At 45.7% G+C, this 19562-nt stretch overlaps 1 protein-coding gene across 2 annotated transcripts in view; it reads left to right on the top strand.

Moving 5' to 3' along the window:
• The window catches only part of LOC106610882 (uncharacterized), a 42009-nt gene extending 22659 nt beyond the window's left edge, over positions 1–19350 (top strand). The window contains exons 2-8 of one of the 2 annotated variants that reach the window (XM_014210535.3): positions 1218–1476; positions 12933–13070; positions 13198–13241; positions 13380–13530; positions 13692–13793; positions 13959–17759; positions 17870–19350. In XM_014210535.3, coding sequence (XP_014066010.3) covers positions 1242–1476; positions 12933–13070; positions 13198–13241; positions 13380–13530; positions 13692–13793; positions 13959–17740 — 4452 coding nt within the window. In that variant the 5' untranslated portion in view covers positions 1218–1241 and the 3' untranslated portion in view covers positions 17741–17759; positions 17870–19350. Of the gene's footprint in view, positions 1–1217; positions 1477–12929; positions 13071–13197; positions 13242–13379; positions 13531–13691; positions 13794–13958; positions 17760–17869 lie in introns of both variants that reach the window. The other variant, XM_014210533.3, reaches the window with a different exon arrangement.
• Positions 19351–19562: the final 212 nt, after the last annotated feature.

The raw sequence follows: 19562 nt of genomic DNA, 5'->3' as shown, positions 1-19562 counted from the left end.
TTAAGAGCAGTTGGAGGTTCCAGTGGTTGAATGCTGACGTTCCTCCAGGAAATTGGAGTGATTAACGGTTCATTTCTGACCAGTGTGAGGGGCGTCTGGCAGCCTGCGTCTGCCTACAATCATTTTAGTGTGTTATAGCCAAACCAGGGCCTTAATTACAGTACACCACTTCTCATTCCAGATCCTCAATACTTTATAACAGAGTGCTGTTAGAGAAGAGACCATTTTATGATCATTTTGAAACCCATCTTAGAGGGATTAGAGGCCTAAAGGCTCCTGGACATTTTGCTATTAAGGTACAGGGACATCTTGCCAAGTGATTTGGGGGACTTATGTGTTGGTTTCATGTCTCAAGCACACATTCTATCTGAAGAATTGAGATTTGGCTGATGTGCTTTGCATGTAACTTGGCTGGAGTCCCCAATCCTAGCCGCCAATCGGTTATAGTGAACTCCTTTGCCGCCTCCAAACCATCATCACATACGATAAAGCCCAAGGGTTGGGAGAGATTCTCTAATGCTTCCCAAATCATAGCTTGTATGGCGATGAGTGTCAAATAAAATCCTCAGCTGGAGTGAACCCAACACAATGGGTCCCCAGGAGCGAGGTTGTGAAACCTGTCTTAGAGGAAAGAAGTTTGACAGGAAGGAGGAGGGGGGGGGTGAGCTCATTGTATTGGTGTTGTTGAGAGGAAGCCAAAGAGAGACCATAACAGAGCGAGGAAAAAGTGAGCTAGTTTTGGAGATGGATGCTGTCAGTTGTCTGGTATTATGCTGGAGTACATGTGTATATGTTTGTTTAGTGTCTGTGGGCATGTTTGTGTGGCTTCGGGTGGGGCACTGAATTATGACTACATGTTCAGGAATGAAGAGGGCGGTGCCAGTTCTTTGCAGAGGCAGTGAAGTTTGGTTGAGAGGCAGGGCAGGAGGGGGTTGAGTGGGCTGGGCTCTGAGCTTCCCCACACCCTAACATTGAGAGAAGGGCATGATCAAATGTGTTGAAGTAAATTGAAACCAATGGTGCAATGCTTGTGTGCAATTGATGTAGCAATGGTGAAGTATTTATACAAAGGTTTTTCCTCAATGAGTGGAATTGCTAGTATTGTGTTATATTAATATGGTGGTGTTTGTCTAATTGACTCCTCTTTTCTCCATCTCCTTTTCTCTCTCTCTCTCTCTCTCTCTCTCTCTCTCTCTCTCTCTCTCTCTCTCTCTCAGGGAGTAAGTCCAGTGTGAGGTGGGATGTCTAGCCGTGAATCTGTGGGGGACCTGATCCCCCAGGACCTGGCGGAGGTATTTGCCCATGAGAGGCTCACCAAAGGGGGCCGAAGGAAGAAACGTCGGGGCTCCCTGGGCCGGGCATTCGGCTGGCTCAAAGGGAAGAAGAAGAAGGACGTCAATGCCAATGGACAGAGCCAGGACTTTAATCCGGGCCGGCCGATGACAGGCAAGACCTTCACACAGGGCCACAGCCATGGTAAGATCAACCAGGGAACCCAAGAGATTATTGCCATGTAAATCCTCACTCTCCACTTTGATTGCTAAACAATGTTAAACATAGTCAATCACATAGACTCTCTGTCTCCCGACAGTATTTGAGGATGTGGCTATAAATGTTTTTTGTTTATTGGTATCATTTCAAGTAGGCTAGGTGGCTATATTCTACTATAGTCTAGTCTCTAGAAAGTGCACATCCCACAGTGGAGTTTGGTGTTCAGAAACAGTTCAATATCCTGATCTTGCGCTCCAAGGCATGTTTGCTCTCTGGAGAACTGTTTGAACAGTCTCTGACTCACCAGCTGCCCTTTGACCTCCCCCAGCCATTGAATGCCGTGAACAAATCTCCATCGGTACTGTTCTGTGTTACACACAGGTTGCGATTCCATACTGTAAAACAAGGAAGTCGACTCACAGAGGGGATGCAATACGGCACGCACACACAGGTTAAAACATACAAAAATGTACACATTAAGACATGCATAAACTTACACACTTTTAGACCATAAATGTATGTTTAAACATACAGAAACGTACCCCCTTTTTAAGACATAAACTAATACACAATACCTGCAGCTGGCTGAATATCCTACTCAGGCATAGTCTTATTCAGCAATGCATGTTGGAGCTTGTGCATGTACATTTAAATGAGAGAATGTTGAATAATGTCAGTCCTTCAATGTTTTCTCAGTGTACTGTATCTTGTGGTATTGCCACGTTAAGTGATGTTTCACTTGCAAATTCCGCCATGTTTTGAAAATCACACCTACAATCCAAGTAATGCAAGCAGCACCACACAAACATGTTCTAGTGCTGTTTCAGACTAGAGTGAACCCACCCCTCCCTGCAGTCACACAGCTGGAAACGCAGAGCTGCTAGTTGAAGTGGAAAGGTGTTTGGATTTCCAGTGGGCCCTACTACTACACTGACTCTCACAATCAAAACATACTCACGCATGAACATAAATACACACACGGGTACGCACACTAGTGATGGGGTAAAAATCGATAATTACATATCACAGTATTATTTTTGGATGATATATTGATATTTGACTCCAAGTAGGCTATCGATTTGTAAAAGTATTTATTTTTGTTGCTACTGTAGGTAGCGTTAGCTACCGCCAGTCGGCTGTACCTGCACGAAAACTCTTGTTTTTTTCATTCGTCATCTTTTTAAATAGTGCGCATTTTTTTATTTCACTGATTTATCAAAACTTGCTTTCTCTTGTCTCTGCAGCAGACATACCAGCACATGTTTGGAACGGTACTTGCATATTGAGCAAGAGACCAGATGCTATAATTTAGAAGCTTATTATGCGTAACTCATCATAATTAGCCAAATATATGGCTAACACTGCATTGAATTTATTACCTGAAAGAGGTAGGCTTGATATAGATAGATAGCGCTATCTCTCAATCTAGAACAGGATTATTTATTTTGGATGCAATTTGAATGGCGTTGATGGAGAGGGAGAGACTGCGAGTGTCAGTGTGCACACTGATTTTAAAGCAACGAAATTTGAGTGATGGGCTGTTTTAAAACTCTGCAGCTGCAATTACAAATAAAATAATCTTTACAATTAAAAAACAAGGTCACCCTGAAAGCCAGATGGAGATAAATTAGACTCGCATTCAGTCTTTATATTACTCTAGCATCGGCTATGCTGCAGCAAATGTTAGCCTACCTGTCACAATAAAAGAAGTTGCCATGAGATGATAGGTCTACATTGTGAACTGCGCTCCATACTGACATGGGCTGCCTGTCCCCACCCTGAGCGTTGATTCATCATGCAGAGGCAGTAGAGAAGCCACATTTAGACATTGCATATAATTTAAGTTCCATTTCACGCCATGCTGTTCACATAATTTACCGGTTTCTCGCAGTTATTTATCCCGGGAAAACCCGCTATATCTCGGTAACCGGGTCCCTGCAATTAAACCCTAGTGCCTATTCGTGTTAGTGGTTGGCTGTTAAGAGCTCGGCGAGAGAATGTAAACTGAGTGGGAGAGAAAGCATTTCTCCCCTGCCAAGGTCAGCACAGGATACCTCCCCACATTGTGCACAGCAGGGCACAGGCCTCCCATGGAAGGTTTTTCCTCAGGTTTCTCCCTCAAATCTCTTTTTAACCCAGTTCAGAGCAAGTTTAGTGTTCTCATTTGTGTGTTACCAACAGGCGGGGCTACGAAATGAATGGACTTCTGCCATCCAGTGGTGTACAGCTGTAATACCTGAAAATGTTACATAGGTAAACATTATCTGTTGAAGGAGATTGAAAAGGGAAATTTCAAATTTGACCAGACGTGTTGTGTGGCCTGAGCAGGGGCACTGTTTCAAACGGTGGGATATTGCTGTTGTGCTACCTGTCTGAGTGGATTACTCACAGATGCAGCAGTAATGAAGAGGTAGGCCTCAGGTAAAGCATCCCTTCAAGTAACAGATACTGTCATAATAACAAAGTCTTCCTTTTTCTATGTAATTTATAGTCCAGCTGTTATTACGCAAGGTAGCCCTCAGCGATGAACACGTGGCATGTTCTGTGTTTGCTCTGGCAAGTAACTCCAAAAGGCAGTTTGCTTTTACCAACAGCATGACTTGCTCAAATAAGAAAGCAACTAACATTTTACAAGATAGCATCTAGAAGTATTGTGCCTGGGATCAGATACTGAAATGCTCCTGGAAAAGCTCACAGTATCCCCACAGAAGGTTAAATTCCTCCAGATAAGCCATATTAAAATGTAATGGCAGCTTATTCTGGAGGTGATTCACAGTCATACCAAAGAGGATGGGGCCTATTGCCTGGCCTGGCCAGAGGGCTGGTGTTGGCATGCACCCAGTTAATTCAAACCCCAGCCAGAACAGTTACAGGAAGTAGAAACAAGTGGTTCTGTTTCTTATTATGACCCAGCCCTCCCTCACATAGATCCCTCCCTCCTCACCCTCCTATGAATGAGCTGAAATGGGTTTCCATCAGAGATTAAAACATGTCTGGCTGGGGATTGTGTGTTGTTGTGTCCAAGCAATGCTACTATTATAAACCTCAGTCTAACCGACAGCTGATGTGTGTCCTGAAACAATATACTCCATGTCATGGGGAATGAGAGGGGCTCTATAGTGGTTTGTTTAGCGTTGTTAGGGTGTCATGGGCATATGGCCTCTTGTTCAGAACTTTTGGTGAGAAATTGAGGATGTGTTTTGTAAATCTTTCTTCCAGTGCAACTCCCTTAAAATAGTATGTTCACCCCACCTTTCCTGTAGGTGGGAATGTATTGGTAAACATGGACCATAGAGTTTGACCCAGACATCATGTTTGAGTACATAGTAGCTTGCAGAGATAAGTGTTCCTTCTGGACCCTCCATTGTAATGTGGGGTAATCCACTGGCCCAGTAACTGTGTTGACACAGCCTTCTGTGATGACCCGGACAATGCCTCACATGGTCCTGGGACACACAATCCCATAGGCTTCTGACCCTTTGTGTGTTTGCTGTACATGCATGATTTACCTGTGGGTACTGCACACTTCACCTGCATGGGCCTCCGTGCTTCTACCGTGTGTTATTTGCCTGCATTTCTCTTGGCCCAGTTGATCCTGTAAGCCACCAAGTAAAGCCAGGCTGTTAGCTGGCCTAATGCTGCTGTTGTCGCTCATATCTTGTTATATCTACAGCTGAACTTCTTCAACAGGTTCACACTAAGCTGACTGATAGGGGTATAAGGAGAGGGGGAGTGATGCCAGAGTGATTTGGTTCTACTGTTCTCCTGGCACCTGTAGGTCACCTGGATTCTTGATCTGTAGATGTTATACTCTCACCCGGAGATTCCATGCATTCCTCAGCTCTAGACACACAACTCCTCTGAGCCCAGAGAATGGTTGCTCTTTGTACGGGTTTGTCAAAAGTTATCACAGCGATTTTTGTCTTTTTAGTCCTTCTAAAGTTTGCACGATTTTGCCACACCTGGGCAATGTCCTGCAATATTGTAGTCATACAGAAGCACAGGAGAAGTGCTGTACAGTATTTCAGCATGACTTTCAATGTTATCTTACATACAGTTGATTAGCTGCGTTTATACACGGAGTTTGGCATGACATATAGTTTCATAATGTGACGGTGTGTATGCATGGGTGTGGGTGACTCTGTACAGCATGAATAAACCTCTGAGCCTTGGATGAGCACATAAAGGCTGGGGAGAGCAGGGGAACCGGTTTTAGCGCCTGGATACTGTTTCTCTTTCCTCAGCTTATGGCGGGAAACAAACACACCGCCCAACTCTGTATTGTTACATTGCCCCTGGCTGCTGCAGGAGTTTAACAGAACTCGCTGTGGTGTATGTGCTTGTCTTTCCTGCTTTGGTCTTATGGGAAGGCAAGGACCTCTGCCTTACCACTGTGTGTGAAATCCCTGAATGTAACGCCAGTCTGTCTGAAAGCAGTCACCATGACACTTCCCAACGTCACCTCTCCAAGGTCATGTACAGGGGCAATGTATGCCTTGGCTCTTAATGACAGGGGCTGAAACACTCCTTTGGACATTGAGCTAGAGATGCCCATTATTTTATGTGCAACAGCTCAAGCACAGCCTGTCGCTTGTAGGATTTTGCTTCCTGCCTACTATGCCTAGTAATTAACAATACAGATGAATGGGGAAAAAGCTGTATGACATAGCATGTAATAACATTTTCAACTGGAATAATTGGGAATATTAATCAGCACATCCTGCTTTTTATATGAAGTGCCAGCATGCATGCCCTCTAGTCCTATTTATATGATGTGTTGGGTTCCATCTCTCATTTCTCTCTTTGTGAAAGTATAATGCTTAGTCTAATCATTACCTGGTCAAGCCTCATGGCGTTCAGCAACCGTTATTTTTCATGAAATAATCTAGCATTTATTGTAATGTAACACAGATGTGTTGTGTTACACCGGCTACTCACACCCTCCAGACTATTGTCATGGCAGAAAAACCATTTGAAACTCTGCCAGCCCACAAAAGATGATGAATGCATGACAGAAGTTGAGTGATAAATGGGTATTGTATCTTTTTGGATGACAGTATCTTTATACATCATGGCATGCTAGATGAATGGAACCATGCAGCTTTTGATCATGTCAGTCTCGCTTTGACAAAATGGTAGCTTAAAGTCAAAGTGGTTAAACTGGTAAGTTTTCCCCTCCCAGAATGTCATGTTCTTTTCATGCCCTCTCAAAGACTGAGGTAGTGATAAGCAGCATGTACATGTGCACACAGAGAGAGACCTGCCCAGTGGAAACCACCTAGCACACCCACTGTGCTTATGCTGCTACGCCCATGGTACCGTACTGAGCTTTACTGCCTTCTGCAGGCGTTGTGGAGCAGTGGTCTCAATTCAGTTTTGCTGGTTTATATGCTCCCAGACTAAAGCTCCACGCCATTTGCCAAACAAACAGGTAATATACTGTACGTAATAACATCCATGGACCTTCAATACGGAAAAAATTATGCTTTTTTTTAATATAGCTAATATGAAGAGTTCTCCAAAAACCAGACGTTCTTTACAGAACAGCTTGCCATAGGATATCTAGAAATCATGGAAGCCTAACACTTGTCCTTGAGGGCATAGTGTCTACTGCCTGGGAAATTCTCCCTGCTGGTCTAGTAATGTAGAGTTTAAGCTCCTAATGTAGTGTGACCTGCCTGCCAGTAGGGGCCTACCAGAGCTGTGCCTTCCTGAAGTGTGCGTGCCCTAGCAGGTCTGACTCTGCATCTTTCACATTTTTCTTTCATTCTCCTCCGTTCTTTTTAATGGGCTTTTATCCAGAGCTTATCACTAGCTAAGCCCTTGCTGTGGTGCTGCCTGGCAGGAAAGTGGGATACAGGAAGTTCAGTCACTCCTGACCTTTTTAAGTGTTTCTAATTAGAGAACAACAGGGAAGTACTCTGTACACATGACTTCTGGCCTTAATTGGTGTAGTTACTGTGATTATTACATGTTTACTATGCTTGGCTGCTAATTCTGTCTGTGTGTGTATACGTGCGCGGGTCACACGCGTTTGAGTGAAGGTTAATGTGTATGCTGTGCATGTGCGTGTACAGACATGTTAAAACCTGACGGATTGTTCTGATCTGCAGTGTCTGAAGCTGAAATTAACTGAAACGAGGTAGGACAGACATTTGTAAGTACACTATACAGTGCATTCGGAAAGTATTCAGACCCCTTCCCTTCCAAATTTTTGTTACAGCCTTCATTTAAAATTGATGAGGAAACAAAATATTTAATCCATCTACCCACAATACCCCATAATGACAAAGCGAAAACAGGTTTTTAGATTTTTTTTACAAAATAAAATATACCTTATTTACATAATTATTCAGACCCTTTGCTATGAGACTCAGTGCATCCTGTTTCCATCCATGAGATATGTCTACAACTTGATTGGAGTCCACCTGTGGTAAATTCAATTGATTGGACATGATTTGGAAAGACACACCTGTCTATGTAAGGTCCCACAGTTGACAGTGCATGTCAGAGAAAAAACCAAGCCATGAGGTCGACGGAATTGTCCGTAAAGCTCCGAGAAAGGATTGTGTCGAGGCACAGATCTGGAGAAGGGTAACAAAACATTTCTGCAGCATTGATGGTCCCCAAGAACACAGTGGCCTCCATCAGTCTTAAATTGAAGAAGTTTGGAACCACCAAGACTCCTCTTAGAGCTGGACGCCCGGGCCAAACTAAGAAATCTTGGGAGAAGGGCCTTGGTCAGGGCGGTAACCAAGAACCCGATGGTCACTCTGACAGAGCTCCAGAGTTCCTATGTGGAGATGAGCGATCCTTCCAGAAGGACAACCATCTCTGCAGCACTCCACCAATCAGGCCTTTATGGTAGAGTGGCCAGACGGATGCCACTCTTCAGTAAAAGACGCATGACAGCCCGCTTGGAGTTAGCCAAAAGGCACCTAAAGACTCTCAGACCATGAGAAATAGGATTCTCTGATCTGATGAAACCAATATTGAACTCTTTGGACTGAATGCCAAGCATCACACCTGGAGGAAACCTGGCACCATCCCTACTGTGAAGCATGGTGGTGGCAGCATCATGCTGTGGGGATGTTTTTCAGTGGCAGGGACTGGGAGACTAGTCAGGATCAAGGGAAAGATGAACGGAGCAAAGTACAGAGATCCTTGATGAAAATCTGCTCCAGAGTGCTCAGGACCTCAGACTGGGGCGAAGGTTCACCTTCCAACAGGACAACGACCCTTAGCACACAGCCAAGACAACGCAGGAATGTCCTTGACTGGCCCAGCCAGAGCCCGGACTTGAACCCGATCAAACATCTCTGGAGAGACCTGAAAATTGCTGTGCAGAGACTCTCCCCATACAACCTGACAGAGCTTGAGTGGATCTGCAGAGAATGGGAGAAACGCCCCAAATACAGGTGTGCCAAGCTTGTAGTGTCAGACTCGAGGCTGTAACCCATTTTTGCTTTGTCATTATGGGGTATTGTGTGTAGACTGATAGGGTAAAAAAACAATTTAATCCATTTTATAATAAGGCTGTAACAAAATGTGGAAAAAGTCAAGTGGTCTGAATACTTTCCGACTGCACTGTGTAGCCGTAGAAGCAGAGTGACATATCCTCAGTGTGGTCATATTTGTGGCTTATTGGGGGTGTGGCTTTCAGTTAGTTATTTTTGGCCACCCATCCCTTGAGTGAATGTCATTCCGGTGCACTGCTTGCTCTGAGGGTGTTTAGATAAAAATACAAATGTCATTTTTGTTGTTGTTGGTTAATCTGATTGTGTGGGCCTGGCTCCCTAGTTGGTGGGCCCGGGCACACCCCACCCGTGCCTACTTGGCTGAAGAAGGGTTTTAACAGTTTGGGGTTGCGAGGTGGGGGTTTGTTACTACGCAGATAAATGACAATATCTATCTGGACCTTTGCCACTTAGGACATTTGTGTGACTGGACCATCTCAAGGAGAACTGGAGTACCCCTGCTATAGTCCTACAACACATACATGGCTCCTAGCCTCCCACGCATAAGGCCACTTTCTGTCCCTGACATTAAAACTGAAGCTAAATAATATAAAAACGAAATAGAAATGTTTTTATCAAACTGAAACCGAACAAAAACGAGTAAATCAAGTCTGAAAATGAACTGAAACTAAACAATAAAAAATAAAATTAAAATAAAATGGAAATAAAAACTAACAGAAAATCACAACTATAATAACCTTGTTGTGCTCACTAAATGAAGTCTCTGTTGTTTTTTGTATTTTTTATTTTACCCTTATTTAACTAGGCAAGTCAGTTAAGAACAAATTCATATTTTCAATGATGGCCTAGGAACAGTGGGTTAACTGCCTTGTTCAGGGGCAGAACGCCATATTTTTACCTTATCAGCTCGGGGATTCGATCTCGCAACCTTTCGGTTACTAGTCCAACGCTCTAACCAATAGGCTACCTGCCGCCCCATCAGAACAACCTTGATGACTGTGTTAGATCCTGAGGAACAGGCATGAACTCATTCTACTGATTTCTCTCTTTAAATTGAGTCTGTTATTTAGTTGAATAATCATGTCATTGACTTAATTCCTGAAAGACCTAGCAATATACCAATAGTCTGTATTACCAACTACTGATGTAACTGTAATGTAATGGCACATGGCTAAATGCTCAGAATGCGTCGAATGTACAATAATAATATCACCAGAAGTCTAAAATCTTATGTTTTTTTTATTATTGAGACTGTAAACTGATCTTTGATGTCGATTGGATATCATGCATATTAGATTGGGTATCGTCACCGAAATCCGTGGAGTAAACATTCGTTTGGGGTCTCATAGGATTACAACCCCCCCCCCCCCCCAATAAATCCTGCTGCTGTTCCATTTAGACTCAAGTGACAGATGGGGTATTACTGTGATGAACATAATTATAATAGGCTCAAATAAGTACAGATGACATGACCACCCCCACCCCCCCACCCACTATTGACTATCTCTGTTTGACTGTTGTATTCATCTTTAAATCTATTTGTCATTTTGGCTGTACCTACATTTCCTATTTTCTCCTCCTGTACCTGTTTTGTCCCTACCTACAAAGGTCTCACCTCTCTCTTATCTATGAATGACAATGTCATGTTAAATAAAATAAAAAGCCATTGATGGCCCACGTGAGTCATATTGCGTAAGAAAGTACCATTCATCCTGGTGAAATACCTGTAGCACTGATGTAAAGAGTTATAGCAACTGAGCATGACGATAACATGGAAATGTTTGCTTACTGCATCAGGAAGTAAATATACCACTTTCCAAGGCGCAGATTGAGGTTTGTGCGTCACAGTAGAACACATTTTCAGACATATCCCTCGTGCAAATAAGGAATGTCAATTGTAGATTTGCTTAAAGGGATGTAAAGTAGTAAGAGATATTAGCCTCTCCACAAAATTCGTATCAGCAGTAAATCACAGGGAATTATGTATTCAGTTGATTATTTTAGTCCAGTGAGAGCCCATTGACTGTGTTGGTAGATAAAAGTAATTGGGGAACATGATTTCATTGTGTAACATTATTATATTGTGTAACAGACAGATAAAAGTGTTCAGAACATTCTCTCCCAACAGGATCTGTCTTGTTTGAATACTGAAACCTTCATACTGTCTCGCTCCTTTACTCCACCTTGTGGGGAATGTGTGTGGTGAGAATCAGACTTCATGAGGAACTTGTTCTTCAAGGATTCCTATAGATCTCCTCTGTCAGTTAAACCACATTAGTTGTCAGAAATGGCACAGTAGCTAGTCAGTATGATTTAAATGGTTGCTTCAAGCAGACGAGAGCTTAGACTGTCTAACCATTATTTCCCTTTTGCGTACGTGTGTGTTTGAGCGATTTTGTGTCTGATCCCAGCATGGTCAGTGTCATAACCCCGCTCTGACCAATCCAGGGTCAGCATGTCCACAAACAGAGAGCAGTGGGGATCAGTCGCTCAGGGACATAAGGAAGGGGGTGCTTATTCGAAGGGTTGGGTAGAATTAGGTTTCTGGGATTAGTGTCAGAGTTTGCATTGTCTAGTGATGGAACCACTAGATCTGGGTGGCAACAACAACAACGGAGATTTCTTTTCTGGATCCACTGAATTATTTTGTCTGTATCGGATGATGATCTACCCTAAAACAAAATGAAACTCTGGAAAAACAAAAACTCACTGGGATAGTTTTGAACTACTGTTTACTTTCGAAGGATAAGATCTGTTTTTATACATTTTTGGGGATTATATTACCATGGTATCTCAGAAGCTATGGTGGTGCTTTTGACTCAGAATGTTTACTGTCTGGCAGTGCCTTTGCTTTTCAAGAGGAATGGTGAGTTACAGTATAGGCTAAAGCAATGGGCTGAGTCCTGGATATTATCAGACAGTGTTTTCATTTGATACTTACCTTGAATTCCATTCTTTTAAGTTTTATGGCCAAGCAAGTGTTGGCCATAAAACCTTTTCTAGGTCCTTTCTAGGGGATAAGGGAAGGGTGGTTAACTGGTTCAATTGATATGAGTAAGACTGTAAAGTGACTAGTTCATACCTGTAGTCATGAAATGTGTTAACTGTTAGCTATTGGTGGGATACAGAGGCATTGCAAACCCTAATGGACCATTCAATTTGATCTCTTCTTATGATGTTAAAATGTTGTCTACATGTATTTTGGTGAATGTCTATCACTGAGAGCTTGTATTTCCTTACTTTGCTGTGGTACTGTCACTGTTTCTGCAAAACACTTAATTCATCAATCATTCTGACTGAATTGACAGTTTGTGTGAACTTGGTGTTGTTATTATTAGGAGGATATGGTAAATTTGGTCAATGGTATAATTCCAGAGAAATAAAGAGATGGTGATGTGTATAGCAGGGATCATTGAGGGCACATGGTTGAGAGGACTAATTCCAGCATGGTCCTCCTAGCCCAATCGAGTATGTACAGGACGTCGCTACATTTTAAAGCAGCTTTGTTTCACTAAAGATGACGGCTTACCACACGGCCACGGCTGCCCCGCACTCTTAACATTATCTCACTGATCCTAGATGTCAGGACGCGCTGGTGGGTCTCCGCCGAACCCTCGCCGCCCGTAGGGGGGGGGGCTGGCGACCAAGGCCTGCTGGGCTTGGGCTGGGGCCATTATGTTGGGCTCCCGGGTTGTTGCATCGTCTTTATTGCACATAGCAGCTATTGTATAGTGAGTTATATAAAGATTGTTTTGGAACAGGATTGATAAGTAGAGACGTATCAGTTCACATTCAACCTTTGTGGATATAATTAATATCTGATTATTTTTGACACAATGTAGTTTTGTCATTGATATTGTGCATTTATTTACACATGCTGTAATGAAAATGCATGCATAGACATACACAGTATGTATGTATGTATGTATATATATCCACTGACATTCTCTCTCCTCCCAGCAGTCCCAAAGCATGAGGATGTTGGGACTCGCGTCCCACCACACTTCCAGGAGAATGTGTTCATCGAAGGCAGTCGGCCCAAGTACCTGGAGGACCTGCACACTGAGGCCCTGGAGGGACTCAAACTGCAGCAGCAGGAAGGTACTAAACACCCTGTAAATCCATCCAAATACTGACGCTTACTCCATCACCTACCCCTGATTACATTAACTAATTAAGTACATTTACTCTGGCCACTCTATTTGAAAAATGTTGACCTTTATTTCAGAAACCAATAATTGGGTGGATTACCAGGATGACCAAAGTGTCACAGTAAGTTTCCCGTTCTACATTTCAATCACGGTGCTACATCAAATCACTAAACATTATCCTGTTACAAGTTCACACCAAACCTGCTTTAATTAAGCGTATTCTAATGGTTGACTGTTGAACTTTCTGGGATTCCTATAGTCGACAGTGACCCGGCTGCCAGACGACACTGAGAGTGACAGTGAGAGGAGAGGCTATCTGTCAGACAGCACCATACCAGACACAGCGTCACAGGTCTCAACACGCTCCACTGTCTCCACACGGTCCTCACGGTCAGGACTGACCCGCCAAGGTAACCTGACATGACCATAACCAGAGAATGATTCATATCGGAGCCACTATAACACCTTGTCCACCCAGTGATTGTTTGATTGTATGGAGTGAAAGTGCCTGTTGTTGGTGTTGGTCGTTCTGACCTAATATTTCTCTCCTGCTTTTTGTCTCCTTCCCCAGCATCAACCTTCAGGCCCCTGAAGCCAGAGAAGGCCAAGGCCAGGAGGAGACACAGGAGAACCACAGTTATGGGGATACCACATCACGTCCAGAGGGAACTGGGTACGCTACTCATTATTTATGCTTTAAGTGGATTGAAATGTGTCAATATAGGCAAAAGTGAAGATGCCTGTGGATAATTGCACCCTTAATACAAGCACATACTTTTCTATTGGCTTGTGTAGCTGTATATGATCCTATCCTGATTTGTCCTGTTCCTCACTTAAGGGTTGGACAGAGCCTCATGGGCAGATCGTCAGGTTATAGATGAGGGTGGGCTCCCTAACGGTGAGAGTCTGGACTTCCCCACCATCGATGGGCCTCACCTGGCTGGTTCCCAGGAGGGGGTGAGGATGTACCTCCAGTCCGTAGAAGGCCTGCAACCTGTCTGTGAGGACCAGATCCAGAAGGTTCCCTCCCGGGCCGGACACAAAGACGACCTGGCTCTCCTCCAGCACATGGGCCTCCAGCTGTCCGACCTGAATCGGCCCAAGTCCCTGGCTGTCCCCTGGATGACCACAACCTCTAGCCTGCTTCAGCTGCACCCCAGCCCCGTCATGTCCATGTCCCCCCAGGCCACCTACATGTCTAAGATCATCCCCAACGCTGTGCTGCTACCCTCCATAGACGTGGTGGAGATCACCCGGAACCGTAGTCGGAGCAGCGTTCGTACTGTCAGTAAGAGCAGCCTGCTGCTGGCCAGCCCTGCCTCCTCCCGCGCCTCCTCCCGCGCCTCCTCCCACGCCTCCTCCCACGCCTCTACCATGTCCTCCGCCTCCCGCTACAACCCACCACACTTCTCTGACAGCTCTGGATGGAGCCACTCTGAGTCCTCTGAGACCCTGGTGTCTGACTCTTCCACCATCTCCTCCAACAGCACCACCAGACAGGGGGGCTCACAGAGGGGGGGTGGGGAGGGTTCATCCAGGGAAACGTCCCTGGACAGCAAGAGTATCCACTCCTCTATCAGTAAGGCCTCCAGGACCTCCGCCACCAACGGCAAAGGGAAAGCCAGAGGGGATGATGGCAAACAGGAGGGGCCCTTCGCCCGGAGCATGTCTGTGATGAAGTCCAAGAGGGCACCGGCCCCACCCAGCCGCTCCTACTCCCTACACAAGGACAACATGAAGAGGCACTCGCGAGACCTGATTGACAACATGGTTACAGCCCCTCCCCAAAGCAGCCCATTCCAGGGCGGGGAGGTTAAGGCTGTCAGTGCTGGGGAAAGTAACAACTTTAGCCCTGGCTACACAGCAGACACCAGCTCTCTGGATGAGTCTTCAGGCTCTGTGACAGCCAGCCCCTTCAACACCTCACAGCAGGCAGCCAGGGAGAAGGTGAGGAACGAGCAGCCAGGCTCCACAGGCTTTTCTCCCCAGAAACAGACCCCCCAGGAAAATGGCCTGAAGAATGTCTCTCCCTCCAGCGGCTACTCCAGCCACGGCTGCACGCCCACCCTCCTTTCCAAACAGACCCATAACCCATCTCCAGGGAAAAAAAGAGGCATCCGAGCAATCATCTTCCCAGTGGCACCATCGCCGGCAGCTTCAGCCCCATCGCTTGTCATTCATCCCCAGGCCTCTGACAGCAGCAAGACGCCTGAGCCAGTCGCCACTGTAACTCCCTCACCTTCAGTCATGTCACTCAGAGAGCTGTTCAACATCCCGCCCCCACCCAAGGTGTCTGCCCCCTCTCCTCCTCCTCCGGAGGTATGGGCACACAACAAGTGTACATTTGAACTGCTGCTAGGTCCCCCGGCCCCCAACAACACGGTTACGATGGTGCGAAAGAACCCAAAGGATCGACGACAGCAGAGGCAGTCTCCCTCCACATCAAGAGAGGGTTATGTTAAGAACTTGTCACCTGAGAGGAGAGATGAGGAGGCAGCACCAGAGCAGGAGGCAGGAGGTGTGCTGGAGAGGGTCACTGAGCCTCAAGCTGAAGAGCAGACAGGTCCAGCAGACCAGGAAAGGGTACAGTCTTCCATTGTGGAGACTAGTAATCCAGCAGCACATACGTTTGAGTCAGGAAAGGGTCAGGAGAGTGAAGTAGCACAGAAGGTTGAAAAGAGGGTCCAAGGAAGTCAGTTGGGAGTTGAAGAGAAGGTGCAGGGAAGTCAGTTGGTGGTTGAACCAGAGAGGGTCATTGTAAATCAGTTGATAGGTAAACTAGAGAAGGTCCAGACAACTAATTTGGTAAATGGGAAATCGGTGAACGCCGCAGTAGCTCCAGGAAAGGGCCTAGAAAAAGTAAAGACCAAAATACAGACTACTACTCCTGCTGCAGCCAAAAAGACTGAATTCCAACCTAAAATGGACACGTCTATGGTAAGCCCTGCTCGAGCTCACATCTCCCCATCTCCGTCTCCTCCCCCAGCACACTATCCTCCCCTTCCCCCTTCCAAACAGACCCCACCTGTGGCCCCCTCAGACTCTATGCCTGCTCCAGAGACGCCACTACTCTCCACCACTGGGGAATCCTCCTGGCCCCCTCCCCCTTCTCCCATGGACTTGGCCACCCTTGGCAATGAGCTTGACCTGCCCATTCCCCCACCACCAAGGGTAGTTATAACAGAATATGTGCCCCCTGTTTCATCTATACTACAGGGAATCCCACCTCCACCCCAGGGAATCCCACCTCCACCTCCCCAAGAAGCCCCGCCTCCACCAAAAGCAAAGTTTGGTCCTTCTTCCTACATCCCTCCACCTCCCCAAAGTATTCCACCCCCACCTCCACTGGAAAACATACAGCAGCACTGTCCAGTGACCACAGAGAGACAGAACCAAGAGAAGTCGTCCCTCAGCAAGAGCTCTTTCTCTCCCACTCCCCCAGAGGAGGGCTCCACTCCCGTGGTCACCCCCACCCTTCTGCAGACGGTCAAGCTGAGGTCTGTCAATAATGGTGACCAGGATCAGGAAAAGGACCAGGGACAGGACTGGACAGGGGTCACTTTGAGGGCCAAAAAACCCAGTAACGGTGAGGCTCCTCAGAAGCCTATTCGAAGGTCTCTGTTCATGACATCTCCCCCTCCCACTGTCACATCCCCAACTACGACTGTTATCTCACAATCTCCCATAGCCCAACCCCCAGAGGCAGCCCCAGCCCCAGCGGCAACCCCACAGGCAGACTCAGAGCCTGCCCCAGCCCCCGTGGCAGCCCCAGCCCCAGAGGCAACCCCACAGGCAGACTCAGAGCCTGCCCCAGCCCCCGTGGCAGCCCCAGCCCCAGAGGCAACCCCACAGGCAGACTCAGAGCCTGCCCCAGCCCCCGTGGCAGCCCCAGCCCCAGAGGCAACCCCACAGGCAGACCCAGAGCCTGCCCCAGCCCCCGTGGCAGCCCCAGCCCCAGAGGCAACCCCACAGGCAGACCCAGAGCCTGCCATGGCCACATCCCCAGAGGCAACCACAGCCCCGGAGGCAGCCACAGCCTCAGCTCCAGAGGGAGCCACAACCCCAGCCACAACCCCAGAGGCAGCTGCAGAGGCAGCTCCAGCCACAGTCCCAGCTGAGGCCCTAGAGGTAGCCACAGCCTTAGCTGAAGCCCCAGCCAAGCCCCAGCCCAGCATACTTAATTTACCCTTAAAGTCATCCACTGTCACCTCTCCTACGAGGAAGTCACCTCCTGCCTCAGCCACCACCCCCTCCATGAGGATGCAGGAGGCCATCCGCTTGAGGACAGCATCCAGAAGTAAAGAGGGGCCTCCCTCTCGTCTCAGTCTGCACTCTCCAACAAGTCTCAAGTCTCCCTCCTCCACCGCCAGTTTCATCTTTGCCAAGAGCACAAAGAAGATTGTCATAGAGACCCCCTCATCCCCTGAGGCCCAGGCCAATCTCACAAAGAACCTGATAGCTGAGCTTTCATCTGTGTCTATTCCAGCCAAGTCCACAGAAACACAGAAGGTGGTGGTCAAGGTGCCTCCACCTGTGTCAAGGAAACCCAAGCCTAAGGTCAAAGAGACAGAGCCCAGTGTGGAGACTGAGCATGTGCAAACTGCGGGTCAGGAAGCATAGCCAGCAGACAACACTGAGGGTAAGGGATCTGTGATTGTGACACAACCAAACTTGCCTAAATTGTTACAGCTATTGTCCATTTGCACTGTTTTTTGATCTGATCTGACTGATCTTTCTCTCCTGTCAAAGGTGCTCCAGAGGCTCCAAGCGGGACAGCAGTGCCACCATTATCCTCCACATGAGCAACACTGCCACTAAGCAAGGATTAATAATTCACAAAGACATTGACTTTTATCTGTACATTGAGAAGACACCACATGTCAAGCACAATATGCAAGAGGGAGAGAGAGATGGATTAAAAAAAAGAAGTGAGCAGAGGACACATACAGAGCCTTCTGAAGACAGGGCAACTGGACATAACTAAATGTAACCCTCTCACATAGGAGCTCTTTGAGTTTGAAATCCTTTGTGTATTTAAAATGGTGTTGGTCTTTAATTTTTCTAATACTCTTGTTGTATTTTGGAGCATTTTTCTTTGGCAGAGGGACTTCTTACTGGTCTGATTTAATAATGGACAGTCAGTCAGTCACACTGCATGCTGGTCTAGGTTGCCCTCTAGTGTCAACTATGGAATGTCACAGCTACTGCTGTTGGGTACCTTGATTATATACCACAATGTTGGATTTTTGATATACTCATATTGTTATAAGATAATGCACTATTAGAATGTGTTGAGCACTAGCGGTTCGGGGGGGGGGGGGGGCAGTGCCTCTGTGACAACAATTGTGGCCCCCCTAAATGTGGAGTATGAAATAATTTTTACATAACTCATTTTTGCTATCGTTCTTTTTTTACATCCGTTATTAGACAGTGGCAACACGGAACATGGTCTTTTACCTGCTAATGCCTGCAATGCAGTGAAGAAAACGATATGACAACAATAACGTCTAATGTAACTGGCCCCTCTAACAGTACAACTGGCCCCAGCTTGCCCCCCCCCCCCCCCAGTTGAAATGGTCTAGAACCGCCACTGGTGTTGAGTTCTTATTTCATCCATCTTGTTTGTTATAATAAAATAATTTACCTAAATTATTTGTTCTGTAGACATCTTCCCATTAGATTTTGTGGGAAATGTGATGTTGTTTTCTATGTCAATATGTGGCAATCTTTCCTGATGTTGTCATATTTCCTTATCTCCTTAGCTACTAAAATGCTATCATCAGAGCTGGGTGATGCCACTAGTTCTAGAATGAGGATGAGAATCCCAATTTTTATAGTCATGTTTTTCTTTTGTTGGCATGAATGTACAGACTTTTACAGGAATCTCACCCTGCATGTAAATCAAATCTCACAGGTTTCATCTGAAGCACAGTTTATGAACTTAACTGGTCATTTAAAAAGACCATTGGGGCAAATTTTTGTCTTGCTTTTAGTTATATCCTGCAAATGTTGATACATTTCCTTTCAACCAGATGGGAGCTACATTATACATTGCATTTATGTTAATAATTTGTTCAGAAATTGGGATATTGCTCAACAATGAAACATCTGCTTTGAAAGTACATATTATCCAGTGATTTCAATGATTGTAGAAAAGTAATCTGACAAATGATTATGTATAGTTTCATTTATTTCAAGGTAACAGAATAAATGTATTTCTTCACAATGAATTCATTCAGCCATTTCATTATTTCTACCTTGTTTCTGAAACCTTTTGAGAAATGTTCCATCAATGTTTTGTGAGTCAATTAGGCTTCTCTAGATTCCATTTATGCAACACACACACAAACACCCTGTTTCCAGGTTTCCACCTTTTGCGTCTTATCAGGATGTCTTGAAACCTCCCATGTTCACACACATCTGGGTTTTCAGTATCCATCTT

This window comes from Salmo salar, chromosome 09, assembly GCF_965601325.2.
Source record: "Salmo salar chromosome 09, fSalSal1, whole genome shotgun sequence".
Lineage (NCBI taxonomy): Eukaryota > Metazoa > Chordata > Actinopteri > Salmoniformes > Salmonidae > Salmo > Salmo salar.
The sequence above is the reverse complement of the archived record's forward strand: the minus strand, read 5'-3'. Positions and strand labels throughout refer to the sequence as shown.